General features: G+C 33.3%; 1 protein-coding gene across 4 annotated transcripts in view; it reads left to right on the top strand.

Moving 5' to 3' along the window:
- EPHA6 (EPH receptor A6) overlaps positions 1-14,516 on the top strand; it is an 881,405-nt gene that overhangs the window by 775,780 nt on the left and 91,109 nt on the right. For all 4 annotated transcript variants that reach the window (XM_032351621.1, XM_032351616.1, XM_032351619.1 and 1 more), the window contains one exon: positions 6,539-6,748. In XM_032351621.1, the coding sequence (XP_032207512.1) occupies positions 6,539-6,748 (210 nt within the window). The remainder of the gene's footprint in view (positions 1-6,538; positions 6,749-14,516) is intronic.

Below are 14,516 nucleotides of genomic sequence, written 5' to 3'. Positions count from 1 at the left end.
TTGAATTGACACCAAAAACAAAGACAACAAAAGTAAAAATAAACAAATGGGACTACAGCAAACTTAAAAGCTCCTGCACAACAAAGGAAACCATCAACAAAATGAAAAGGTGATCTATGGAATGGGAGAAAGCATTTGTCAATCATGTATTCCTATAAAGGATTAATATCCAAATTTTACAAGGAACTCCTGCAACTCAATAATTATATAAAAAAAAAATTTTAATGGGCAAAAGGCCTGAATAGACATTTTTCCAAAGAAAACATACAAATGATTCAACAGGTAGAAGAAAAGATGGTTAACATCACTAATCATCAAGGAACTGCAAATCGAAACTACAATGAGATATTACCTCACACCTGTGAGGATGGCTATTAACAAGAAGACAAAAATAAAAATACTGACAAGGATGTGAAGAAAGGGGAATCCTTTTACATTGTTGGCAAGAATATAAATTGGTATAGCAAATATGAAAAACAGTACAGAGGGTCCTCAAGTAATTAGAAATAGAACTATCATATGATACACCAATCTCACTTTTGGTATATATCCAGAGGAAATTAAACCATTATCTCAAAGAGATATCTGTACTCCCAAGTTCATTGCAGCATTATTCATAACAAGAAAGATACAGAAATAACCTAAGTGTCTGTCAATGGTTAAGTGAGTTAAGAAAATCTGGAAAATATATAATGAAATATTAATCAGCCTTTAAATAAAAGGAAATCCTGCTCTTTACCACAACATGGATAAACCTAGAGGACATTACGCTAAGCAAAACAAGTCAGACATATGGACATTGGGAAAGATCTGTGCTATGGTGAGTGCTGTGAAGTGTGTAAACCTGGTGATTCACAGACCTGTACCCTTGGGGCTAGTAGTATATTATATGTTAATAAGAAATTTAAAAAAATAAGTTAGACAGAGAAAGACAGATATTGCATGGCACACTTATATGTGGAAGCCAAAAAAAAAAAAGTGAACTCAGAAACAGAGAGTACTAAAGTGGTTGCCAAGGGTGGGGTAAAGTAGGAGAGATAGAGGGGTTTGTAAAAGAATGCAAACATTCTGTTATAAGATTAATAAGTGGTGACTATCATTAATAACTGCATTGTAGAATTGATATTTGCTAAAAGAGTAGAACTTAAATGTTTTTATCTAAAAAGGGGGGAGGGGAATATGTGTAACAAAATATATATATTGCATGATAGCCAAAAAGTAGAAGTAACTCTAATGTTTATCAGCTGATAGATGTATAAATAAAATGTATAAATAAAATGTATATAAATGAATAAAATGTATAAATAAAATGTACAATAAGATGTATAAATAAAATAAAATTTTAAATAAAATGAATTATATACCAGTAAAAATAATATAAAATCCTGAATGAACCTTGAAACATTATATTAAGTGAAAGAATACAGTCACTAAAGAACATATACTTTATGGTTACATTTAAATGAAATAACCAAAATAGGCAAAACTACAGAAAGTTAATTAGTAGTTGCCTAGGGCTGGTAGAGGAAGTTGCAGGAATGGGGACTGACTGCCAGTGAGTATATAGTTTCTTTAGGGAATCATGAAAAAATTTTAATGGTGATTATGGTGATGGTTACACCTACTCTGTGAATACACTAAAAATGATAAATTAGTATAGTTTAAAAGTATAAATTGTATGATATGTGACTCATACCTTAATAAGCCTGTTAAAAAAAAATAACTTGTAACAAAATATTAGCAAATTCAAGCCAACATTATATAAAAAGAATTACACCCTACAACCAAGTGAGATTTACCCTAGTAAGCAAGAACAGTTCAACTTTCAAAAGTGTATCAATGTCATCTATAATATCAAACGACTAAAAAAGAAAAATCACATGATCATATAAATAGATGAAGAGAAAGATATTTGACAAAACTGAACGCCGATTTATGATAAAAACTTTCAGTAAAACTAGAAATAGAAGGGAAGTTCTTAAACTTGATAAAGACTATCTATAAAAACCCTGCAGCTATTATATTTAATGGCAAGAAACTTAAAGGTGTTTCACCAAGATCAGGAACAAGGCAAAGATGTCATTCTCACTACTCCTTTTCACTATCATACTGGGAAAATACACAGATTAGGAAGGAAAAAATAAAACTGTCCTTGTTCACAGATAACATGGCATCCATGTTGAAAATCTGAAAGAATTGACCAAAACAATTAGACTAATAAGCAATTATAGCAAGGTTGCAGAATACAAGGTTAATACACAATGTATAAAAGTCAACAGCTTTTCCACATATCAGCAATGATCAAGTGGAATTTGAAATTAAAAACACAATGCCATTTATATGAGCAACCCCAAAAATGAAATACTCAGGTATAAATCTAACAAAATATGTACAAGATCCATATGAGGAAAACTAAACTTTAATAAACAAAAGCAGGGAACTAAATTAAAGGAGATATCTTCCATGTTCATAAGGACATGCAATATTACTAAAATGTATTAAAATGTCAGTTCATTCCAACTTGATATATATTTTCCATGAAATCCCAATCAAAATTCCAGTAAGTTATTTTGTGAATATCAACAAACTGATTCTAAAGCTTATATGTAGAAGCAAAGGACCTATAATGATGAACATGGTAGTGAAAAAGGACAGACAGAGTTGGAGGACCGATACTACCCGACTTCGACTTCAAGACATAAACAGGAATCAAGACGTTATGATGTGGGTGGAAGAATGAACAGGTCAATGGAACAGAATAGAAAGTCTGTAATAAACATGGTCAACTAGTCTTTGACAAAAGAACAAAGGCAATACCATCGAGCAAAAATTGTCTTTTCAGAAAATGGTGCTGGGACAACTGGACATCCACAAGCAAAAATTAAAAACAAACAAAAAACTAGGCAGAGAACGTTACTCCCCTTACAAAAATTGAGTCAAAATGGATTATAGGCCTAAATGTAAAACATAAAATTATAAAATTCCTAGAAGGTAACATAGGGGGAAATCCTAGGTGACATTAGATATGGCAAAGATTTTTTTGGTACAGCTACAAAGATACAATCCAAGAGAAAAAAAAAAAAAAACAATAAGCTGGACTTTATTAAAATTTAAAACTTCTGCTCTGCAAAGAATAATGTTGAAAAAGTGAGAAGACAAGCCACAGACTGGGAGAAAATGTTTGCAAAAGACACATCTAATAAAGGACTTAACCTAAAATATACAAAGAACTCTTAAAATTCAACAATAAGAAAATAAGCATCTTTTTAAAAAAAAAAAAATGGGTAAAAGACCTTACCAGGCACTCCACAAAAGATATACAGATGACAAATAAGCACATGAAAAGGTGCCCCATACTGTATGTCATCAGGAAAATGCAAATTGAAGTAATGAGATACCACCTATTAGAATGGCCAAAATTGGTAACACTGAGGCACTAAATGGTAGTGTTGATGTGAAGCAATAGGATTTCTCTTTCATTGCTGTTGTTTGTTGTAGGTAGGCAAAATGGTACAGCCACTTTGGAAGATAGTTTGGGATTTCTCACAAAACTAAACATACTATTACACATAAAAGCCTGCAGCTATAAACATGCTATAAACATTATAATTATTTATTTATAATTGCCAAATACTGGAAACAACCAAGATGTCCTTCAGTGGGTGAATGGATAAATAAAACTGTTGTGCATGCAGATAAAGGGATTTTATTTAGCACTAAAAAGAATGGAGGCATCAAGCCATGGAAAAGACATAGAGGAATCTTTAATGTATTTTATGAAATTAAAGAAATCAATCTGCAAAGGCTATCTACTGTGTGTTTTCACCATATGACATTCTGGAAAGGGCAAAACTATGAAAAAAGTAAAAAGATCAGTGATAGCCAAGGTTTGGTCAGGGAGGATGAGTAGATGAAGCACAGAGGATTTTTAAGACAGTGAAAATACTCGTCATGGTACTAACATGGGTTTATGTCATTATAAATTTGTCCAAACCCATAGCATGTAAAATACCAAGAATATCATTCCCTGGTGAGGGGATGATAATGGGGGAGGCTATGCCTGTGTGGAGGCAGAGGGTATATGGGAAATCTCTATACTTTTCTCTTACTTTTTCTATAAACCTAAAAGTGCTCTAAAAAAAAGTAGTCTTAAAAAAAAGGAAAGAAGGGCGCCTGGGTAGCTCAGTGGGTTAAAGCCTCTGCCTTCGGCTTGGGTCATGATCCCAGGGTCCTGGGATCGAGCCCCACATCGGGCTCTCTGCTCAGTGGGGACCCTGCTTCCCCTTCTCTCTGTCTCTCTACCTGCTTGTGATCTCTCTCTCTCTCTCTCTCTGTCAAATAAATAAATAAAATATTTAAAAAAAAAAAAGGAAAGGAAGAACTTGGTGCTTTTTGTCACTCTCAGAATAGACAGGAAATTAAATTTCAACCTGGAGTTAAATAATAATTTTCTTTTATGACGTAGGAGTTTATGTTACTCAACTGATTTTTCAGGAACGTGGGAGGACAATTCTCTGACTCGTATCAGGGCACCTGAGTGGCTCAGTGGGTTGGGCCTCTGTCTTCAGCTCAGGTTGTGATCTCAGGGTCCTGGGATCAAGGCCTGCACTGAGCTCTCTGCTAGGCGGGGAGCCTGTTTGGCCCTCTCTCTCTCTCTTTCTGCCTCTCTGCCTACTTGTGATCTCTCTTTCTCTGGCAAATAAATAAATAATCTTTAAAAAAAATTACATGAGCTACATGTAATTGTAATATAAGGTTTTATTAAATAATAACTATTATTAAAATAAGTCAGGGGATGTGCTGTGTGTTTTCTATGTGATACTCACTGCACCTCTGAGTTAGATTATTCTATTCTCATTGTACAGATAAGAAAATTGAGGCATTCCTTAGTTTTCAGATAGTCCATTAACATTTCCTACCACGCAGAAATTCTGCATTGATGAGAACTGTGATACCAGGCAACTCTATTTCTAATAGGTAAAAGAGCCACCTCTTTAAATTTAGTGTAATCCTTTCTAGGCCAAAATAATTTATGCTTTGAATTCTACTCAAAGGCTTTGAGAGTCCTAATAGAGGAGAGGTAAGTAGGGTACATGATAGAAGAGGCAGATTTCATCTCATAGTGCACTGTCTAGGAAGATGGATTGGAAACATAAAGAGCTAATAACACCAAAGATTTCCTTTGCTAGGTTATCTTTTATACATTAATTATACAGAAGAGCCTGCTTAAATGGATACTTTTGCTATAGAATGTTTCTTTTAAAAGAGGGTTCTTTTACTTACTCTGCACTTTGGTTGAGAGATATTATCAGAGAGCTATCAGGGAGATAAGTTGATATAAAGACAAAGTTTATTTCATTTGTAGTATAAGCTTATTCATTTAACTGACCAGTGAATCATTTTTGTATAGAATGTTGTGTCACTGTGATGCAGTCAGATCACCCGTGTATTTAACCCACACTATAGTTTTAAATCATATATCCAGGAAGACTGCTATAACTTTGCAAATTTGAAGACAACTCTTATTTATTCATCTACCACACTGTATAAGATAATATAGCCCCATAGTCGTTTGTTAGATATTCATTTTTATAGCATTCATAAATAAATGTTACCTAGTGTATAAAACCAACCTGAGAATCTTTCACGTTTCTCTATAACTCCTTTGAGGACAACTGTCCCCAAATAACTATGTAAAATAATATTCTTTATTTTTCAAACTAAATATATTTTTATTTAATTTTTCTCTAATTTGGGGGTAGTGTGTGTCTGGTCTTATTGGTGTACACATCTTACATGGATGACAACTGAATTTTTTCCTTTCAAAAATGCTATTTTTAAGTCAAGACGGGAAGAATAAGCAATCAAGGGATTGAATGCTGCGTACCAGTACTATGCCTGGCTTGTTATTCATATGACTTCATTTACTCTTCCCAACAGGGAGCTAAAATAGTCCTGTTTTCAGTCAGTTGCCAGCAACTTCCTTTTTATTCGCTCTCTATATAATAAAAGAATGGGAAAATCTAGTTATTTCCTATTTGCATATATTTTTTTCTCTCTTTCCTATAGCTTCCCTAAACTTATTTCTTATTTATGCAAACAAGTCCTCTTTTTCCTAAGCAATCATTTTTCTCATTTCAAATTATTATGAAGTTTTTATCCAATCTTAGGTTCTGCTGTCCTGCCCACCTGTACATAGGTCACAATTATGGAAAGTTAATTCTGTTCTTTTGGTAGTCATTGCTGCTACGTAATTAGACTTAGGTCCCTCTTATTACTTAGAGTTTTTGAAATCAGTTAATTTGGTTGGTTCTCTTCTATCGTTTGTTTTCCTTCATCACTTCCAGCTAGGTTTTCCTTTCCTTTAAATGTCAAACAAATTCTTATATTTCATGCTCAGCAGATTTGATGCTTGTATTCATTGGATCCAGTAAAATAAATTCAAAGGTTTTCCTTAAGGTTACACACACATGCATGCCTGCACTCACATATGCTACATTAAAATAAATCAATGTAAACTATTGTGATTCTCTTTCAGAAACATGATGGCCATTTCACAGTCATCCAGTTGGTTGGTATGCTCCGAGGCATTGCATCAGGAATGAAGTATCTTTCTGATATGGGTTACGTTCATCGTGATCTAGCAGCTAGGAATATATTGGTCAACAGCAACTTAGTATGCAAAGTTTCTGATTTTGGTCTTTCCCGGGTGCTGGAAGATGATCCCGAAGCTGCATATACAACAACTGTAAGTTTACATGTCCTTTTCCAATATAAGTGGCTTACCTGTATTGTTTTTAATATTATAAGAATAATTGTGTTTTTGGTTTCCTAATTTTCTGCTCACACCTGTCATTTTCCAAATTTAACAACATCACTTTTTTTTTTTTTAAGATTTATTTGACAGAGAGAGACACAGAGAGAGAGGGAACACAAGCAGTGGGAGTGGGAGAGGGAGAGGCATCCAGCCAAGCAGGGAGCCTAATGTGGGCCTCAATCCCAGGGTCCTGGGATCATGACCTGAGCCAAAAGCAGATGCATAACGACTAAGCCACCCAGGCACCCAAACATCATCATTTAACTGAGAAGTATTTGCTTTATCTGAGTGCCTGGCCAAACAACAACAACAACAACAACAACAACAAAGCTTTCTTATATTTGACCGTTTTCTTTCTTCCATAGTACTGGGACTTTAATATCATGCTTGAGGTCCAAGTTTTGATTGCCCTCACAACAAATCTGCCTTTGCCTGAGGTATTCTTGGTGCTTAATAATTATCTCCTTTAAATGGAGTTCTGTATAGGCCAATGGTGAATCAATTAAGTCCGTGCTAGTGAACAACCAATGGTTATGAAATAACTTTTTTTTTCCTCACAGCAAATGTTATGGAATTACCTGATTATACTTACAAATGAACAAGATAAGTTTCTCTGGAAATATATAAATACACTCTAAACTTTTTTCTGAATGATACTTGGGGAGAATATGAGCAGGAATAAAAGACTAAAACTTTAGAAGCAAACTATCATCCATAGAATATATGATCTAACCTTAACTCATGAATAGTTTAAGCATTTCTGAATGCCCCCAAACCAGTTCATTCCACTAAGCTTTTTGGTTATTGTTCCAAGGATTTCAATCTCTGAGTCTTTCTTCAGCTATCTGAAAACAAGTAATTTGTAAAACCATACACTATTCTGTTATTGTTCAAACAAAACCTTCACCATTGACTCATTTGACAGTCACCTTCAATGAAAAGTCAGTCAGTAAAATTATTCAAGATGTTTTTATCCTCTCCTCTTTCTCTAACCTTACACATTATTATAGAAGAGTCAAATCCATTATTTAGTTCCCTTTTATTTCATTTTCTGTTAGATTGTTTTGAAACTTCACTGTATTCAATTACTCCAGAAGAGATGCAAGTTTAATACTATGAGTGAAACATATTTTGCCCTGACTATATTTGTACTGTAGAAATGCTCTATATTACTTTATTGTTGATATTTCCACTAATTTCTCCGACAAAGAAATATAGTGCTATGAAAAATAAATTAATCTCTGAGAGCCTGACATATAAGGTAGCAGTATCTATTGATCTTTTAATTTGACCAAACACCTTCATAAAAGTAAAAGTCTATCATGTCTGAAAATAAATTGTTCATCTCAGGAAAAACAGTATTTCCAGCTCCATTTTCTAATTGGAAAATGTCATAATTTTTTTCATTTTTTGGAGACTTTTTCTTTTTGTTTTTTATAAATGTGTAACTTAAAGCAACTTTTCAAGTTACAGAACAATGTAGATAAGATTTTTCTATTATGCATATTATTTCCAACCTTGGAGAATAGTGTTTAAAATTATTATAAAAATTTTGTGCAATATTTATAAAAATTCCAACAAATATGGTCTACTTAAAGAACAAAATAATATAGAATAAAGCATAAAATAGGAAATAACTACGATATTCTTTGTATGCCTGTATGATGTATTTGAGATTCCTATTAAATAATATTTTAAATGCATTTTAAAATGGAAAGCTCATTAAATTTAAAGTACTAATAAGACTGTCAGGGTAACCCAAATTTTGAAGAATATATAGGTTTTATTGTATCAGATTTGAAATCCAGATTCCAGGCATGTTCTTCTATCTTATATGATTATAGAAACTGAAAGGCCTAGAACAGTGCTATTTTAATATAAATCTGACTACAGTATTAAAAATCAAGTCAGGTAACTAGAATATTAATGCCCCAAAAGTGCCTCTTGAAAGCTATAGATTGTCTCTATTAAGAAATAAGTTTCTGAATTTAAGAGGCATCAGTTGAATGGTAAATAATGTAAGTATTTTTTTAATTGTTTTTTTTTTATTCCACTATCATTAATGTAGTGTTGTATTAGTTTCAGGCACATGATGTAGTGATTCAACAATTCTGTACAGTACTCAGTGATCATCACAATAAGTGTACTCTTAATGCCCTTCACCTGTTTCATCCATCCCCCCAACCACCTTCATCTGGTAACCACCAGTTCTCTCTCTATATTTAAAAGTCCGTTTTTTTGTTTGATTCATTTTGTTTGTTTGTTTCGTTTCTTAAATTCCACATGTAAGTGAAATCACATGGTACTTGTCTTTCTTAGACTGATCTATTTTCCTTCTAGATCCATCATGTTGTTGCAAATGGCAAGATTTCATTATTTTTTATGGCTGAGTAATATTCCATTGTGTGTTTATAGCACACCTTCTTTATTCCTTGATTTACCCTTGGACATCTGGGCTGCTTCTTGGTTATTTTAATTAAGCCTACAATAAACACAATGGTACATGTATCTTTTCAAGTAAGTGTTTTCACATTCTTTGGGTAAATACCTAGTAGGGGAATTACTGGATCATGTGTTATTTCTTTTTAAGTGGTTACACCACTTTGCATTCCCACCAACAGTGCACAGGGTTCCTTTTTCTCTACATACTCGCCAACACCTGTTGTTACTTGTGTTTCTGATTTTAACCATTCTGACAAGTATGAGATAATATCTTTTTGTGGCTTTCATTTGCATTTACCCAATGATGAGAAATGTTGAGCAACTTTTCATGTGTCTCCTGGTCATTTGTTTGTCTTCTTTGGAAAAATGTTTATATCCTTGGCTAATTTATGTTTTTTTGGTGTTGAGTCATATTAAGTACTTTATGGTTTAGAAATAAACCCCTTATCAGATATGTCATTTGCAAATATCTTCTCCCAATCAGTAGGTTGTCTTTTTGGTTTGTTGATTATTTCCTTTACTGTGCAAAAGCTTTTTATTTCGATATTATTCTGATATTTTAATTTTGCTTTTGTTTACCTTGCCTTGGAAGCCATATCTAGAAAAATATTGCTATGACCAAAAGAATTATTACTTGTGTTCTCTTCTAGGATTTTTATGGTTTCAGGTCTCACATTTAAGTGTTTCATCCATTTTGAGTTTATTTTGTGTGAGGTATAAGAAGGTGGTCCAGTTTCACTCTTTTGCATGTACCAGTCCAGTTTTCCCAATACCACTGTTGAAGAGACTGTAATTAAGAATTTTTTTAAAAAAATACATCAGAAATACCTGTTAAAAGGCTCCGAGGGTACAAATTATCATACTTGACTTTATAATGATTATGAACTTTTAATATTTGAAACAACACCACTCTTGCCTTCAAAGACCTTACGCTTTTACAGAATGGACTCGTGCTTTCTATCTATTCAGTGCATTAAATGTTGACATACAGGTCTGAAAAAGAAATATGGAAGTATCAAAAAGCAGAGGTCTGAAGAAGACTTTACAAAAAACTAAAATTTGATCCAAATATTAAAAAATTTCTTTAGACAGATTGTTGGGGAATTCAGATCGAGGAAACAGAAAAAGGAAAAAGACGTGGAAATTTGGGGAAGTGAATGGACATGTTGTTGGAAATGTGGAATGGGGAGAGAAGGAGTGAACAATCAAGGTTTCTAAGGAATAATTGCGAAGTGGGTGGCACATCAAGAAATTTGAAGGTTTTCCTATGGCAATTAAGAGACAGACATTGATTTACTTAAATGGGAGAATGACCAAACACATGCATGTCTTAGAAGCTATTATTGACAACAGTGTGAAAGAGAAAAGTATTCAAGGATAGGAGGAATGGTTATAGGAAACCAGTTAAGGCATTATTGCAATAGATGAGAAAAGCCGTATGACTTTAATTAGGGCAGTGGATTTTGGAATAAAGAAGAAGGTAGAGAACTGGAAAATGTATTATGACTATACAATTTATAAGACTCAGTAACTAATTAGATATGAATTATAAGAAGGATTTAAAGATGACATCAATAGTTTTGGATTGAACAACTTGTTGAGTGAGATGCATTAATCAATTTAGAGGATCCCCATTAGAGATGGCCGTTAGATTACAAAGCAAAATTATAATAAAGGGTCACAGGCACTCTGTTTCAAAGTCATCAAGATAATGGTAGATTAAACATTGGCATTCTGTTGCAATTGTGTTTAAAATGTTTAGGGCTTTATATAAATGAACTTAAGGCTCCAAGCCCTTGCAAAGGGATCTTAAGAACTAGTAATGGCATGAAAACCAAGAAATGTGAATGGAGGCTAAAGACAGAAGGACAAAAATGCACAAAAGTAGGATCTAGACAAGGACTGAGTTCTTGCTTTTACATGCCAATTCTAAAAATAGCTTATAGGCATTTCGTGAGGGAAGATTGGTGAATAATTATGAAGTACACCTGACAATACATATACAATTATTGATATATGACTAACTTAATCATACAGTATTTACTGAGTTTGAATTATTCTCATTTGATTACATGGTCTTCTGTCTGTTTATAATTTAGGTGTTGCAAAATCTCTCCCTTTTCTGAATCCTTGATGCACATTCACATGGACAACTGTTTTCTATCCAGTTCAAGGAAGGGACTCTCTCATTTGAATATTACTAAGCAACAAGTCTTAAAGTTACCTTGAAAATGCTAACATTCTGCTCTGAACTATGGAAATGAGGTCCTTTTTACCTAAAAACAGTATTAAAAGATATATTATGGTTCACACTGATCTGTTTTAGGGATAGATTTTATTTCAAATATAACAGCAGTCACTGTATGGATTTTTTTTTTTTAATTAAAAAAACAAGTAACTCCATTTCTTATATTTTAAAGATCAAAATAAAATGGAAGAATTATTTTCTCACAATATCTACTAAAATTTCTAAGATACTTTGACTCTTTCAATTGTGTTCATTTTATGTTATCCAAGGCAAATTTTGCTTTTTTTCTTTGACAACAACAATTCCATATAACTACTTTCTTAGTGTAAATATGGTAACTCATAACTGATAACACATAATCTGTCTAATCACAATTCTGTTAACATCTTAATTCTATTACTTTGCATTCATAAGACCTCTTCCAAGCTCCAACTCTTAACCTCCCATATTCTATGTAAGGTATGAGAAAAGTTAAATCTCATAATGATCTAAAAAGTCATGGTCTATACCCAACATGGAGCTAATTATAATGAATCATGGAACAGCATGAGGGGGACTTACTTACTGTGTATTCCAAAGTTTGGGAAATCTAAACCACCTTCCTCCTTTACCTAACTCAAGGGTTTACAAATTGGCTTGACTTTCTTTCTTTTCTTTTTTTTTTTGGCTTGACTTTCTGAAGTGGATTTTTAAATCTTGAGACATGTCTACCTTTAAGAATAAATATTTTTATAAAGATGAGATAAAAATCATTTTAGATCATTCACTATTCTGCTTTTAAATGCTTTAATATGAGTAATTAAAATTTACCTGGAGATCATGCTTAAGCTGCTAATAAAACATATTCAGAATTTTTACTCATGTTTTTATATTTTAAATTAAAAAGTCACTATAGAAAGTTAGGCAGTAAAAATATACTGAATGCCTTTAATTAAAAACCATATAATATCTGATGCACTGACTAAAAGAACTTGTACGGAGAATGTTTCTAATTTCCTAGATTTTGAAAAATAAAACTTTTCTTTAGAAATCCTACTACTCTGTCAATTCATGGATAGTAGAGGTGACATTGTGCTAAGATATAGCATTTGATAAAATGCATATTCTATGTCTATTCTAGACAAACCAGAGCCAACCTGAAGAATGATTTTTATTTCAATTGTTCCTTCTGATTTAGCCAAGCTAAAAATGGAGTGGGTATGACTGCTTCAGGCACAAAGACAGATCTTTAGGTAGACAACTATGAAGCCTACTACTAGTTCCCCAAAAAGCAACATATGGAAGCACAAACAGAATATATGGACAGTCTCCTGTACAGAATACACTGAAAAATTAAAGTAAAGGAAATGGTAGTTTCTTCTAGGAAAGTGTAAATTCAGTAGCCTGAGTATAAAGGGAAAAAGTAAGAAAAATAACAATGTTATCAGAATGCTGTAACATCAAGATTTAAATAACTTTTTTTTTAAAGATTTTATATATTTATTTGACAGAGAGAAATCAGAAGTAGATGGAGAGGCAGGCAGAGAGAGAGAGGGAAGCAGGCTCCCTGCTGAGCAGAGAGCCCGATGCGGGACTCGATCCCAGGACCCTGAGATCATGACCTGAGCCGAAGGCAGTGGCTTAACCCACTGAGCCACCCAGGCGCCCCTAAATAACTTTTTTTTTCTATAAAAAGATGATGAACAAATAAACCTTGGAAGAATGAAAAACAATAAAATCCTGGTGAGAAGAACCACATACAACACTAAAAAAGGAATTGTATCATTGGGGAAAAACAACTAAATGACTTTTCACAAAAAAAAAATAGTTCTCACTTGGCAGACACTATGATAGCAGTCAATCAAAATCAGTCTAATACAGAGACCATTACAATTAGCTGAAGAGGGAGAAATCAATGTGCCAATATTATGTTTCCCAATTTCAAAGGAAAAAAACGTGTCCTTGAACCAGCAAGTGTTTGATGGACACTTCTTATTATTCTTATGAATTCTTATTCATAAGAATGAAATCATAAGAATAAAGATTCATAAGAATAAAATCTGACCGTTTTTATTTACCTTGTCAATATAAGCTCTTTGTAAAAGAAATTCTAATGATCTCATTCTCAGAAATGAGAATCTCTGCACTTTGAGCCCAAATGCCAGATAGCAAATCCCCAACTGTGATGACGAAAGGGCAGCAAAGCTTTATATTAAACCAAAGAGATTATGTGTTCAATGCAAAGCAAGAGTCTTCTTCAATAACTGTTCAAGAGGTGAATGCCACACACTCCAGCTTGGATCACAGGCTGAGAGACCCAAATCTGAGTGATAGTGGTCTGCGGTTGTGGCATCAGAAGGACGCAAAACTTCTTTGAAATGTACTGCTTGAGTGAAATGACAATGGCAGATCTTGAGCATAATATGGAAATGGGAATCAACAATACCAGAGGAAATTTATATTTAAAGAATCATTTCCTGAAAAAGCCTCCTCTCTGAAGCTTGGAAAACAACAGTTTGTGATCATTGCAGAGTTCTCTGTAGTAAAAAAAAAAAAAATGAAAAAGATTTGAGGATTATCAGATACAAAGGAGAAAAGTACTGAACAAACAGAGAGCCCTATCTGAAATCTGGAAGACAGAGAAGACCCATCTAGCTAAGTCATGCAGCCCCTTAAGAAGCCATGCCTTGCTTTGGGAAAATCTCCATTTGCCATTTGTGCAAAGCATCTATGAAAACAAGAGCTCTGTCTTTCTAATATGCATTTTAAGGACAAGACCCTAAGGTCTTAGACCTGGAAAGGCATTTTTTTTTAACCTGGAAATGCATTATTGAAGGTAAGAGACTACTGAGAAACTTTGTGTTTAGCACTCAAGGTTTGGTGTGTGACTTTCAAGTAATCTGTTTGGTTTTATTAAAAGTAATGAATTCCTTTAACTTTGTGTAAAACCCTAAAGAACAGGAGAGTTATCATTTACATTTTTCAAAGGATTTCCAACACCTAAAATAATGTGTTATTTAATGGCTACTT

This window comes from Mustela erminea, chromosome 1 (assembly GCF_009829155.1).
Source record: "Mustela erminea isolate mMusErm1 chromosome 1, mMusErm1.Pri, whole genome shotgun sequence".
Lineage (NCBI taxonomy): Eukaryota > Metazoa > Chordata > Mammalia > Carnivora > Mustelidae > Mustela > Mustela erminea.
Note: the sequence above shows the minus strand (reverse complement) of the source record. Positions and strands in the feature narration are given on the sequence as shown.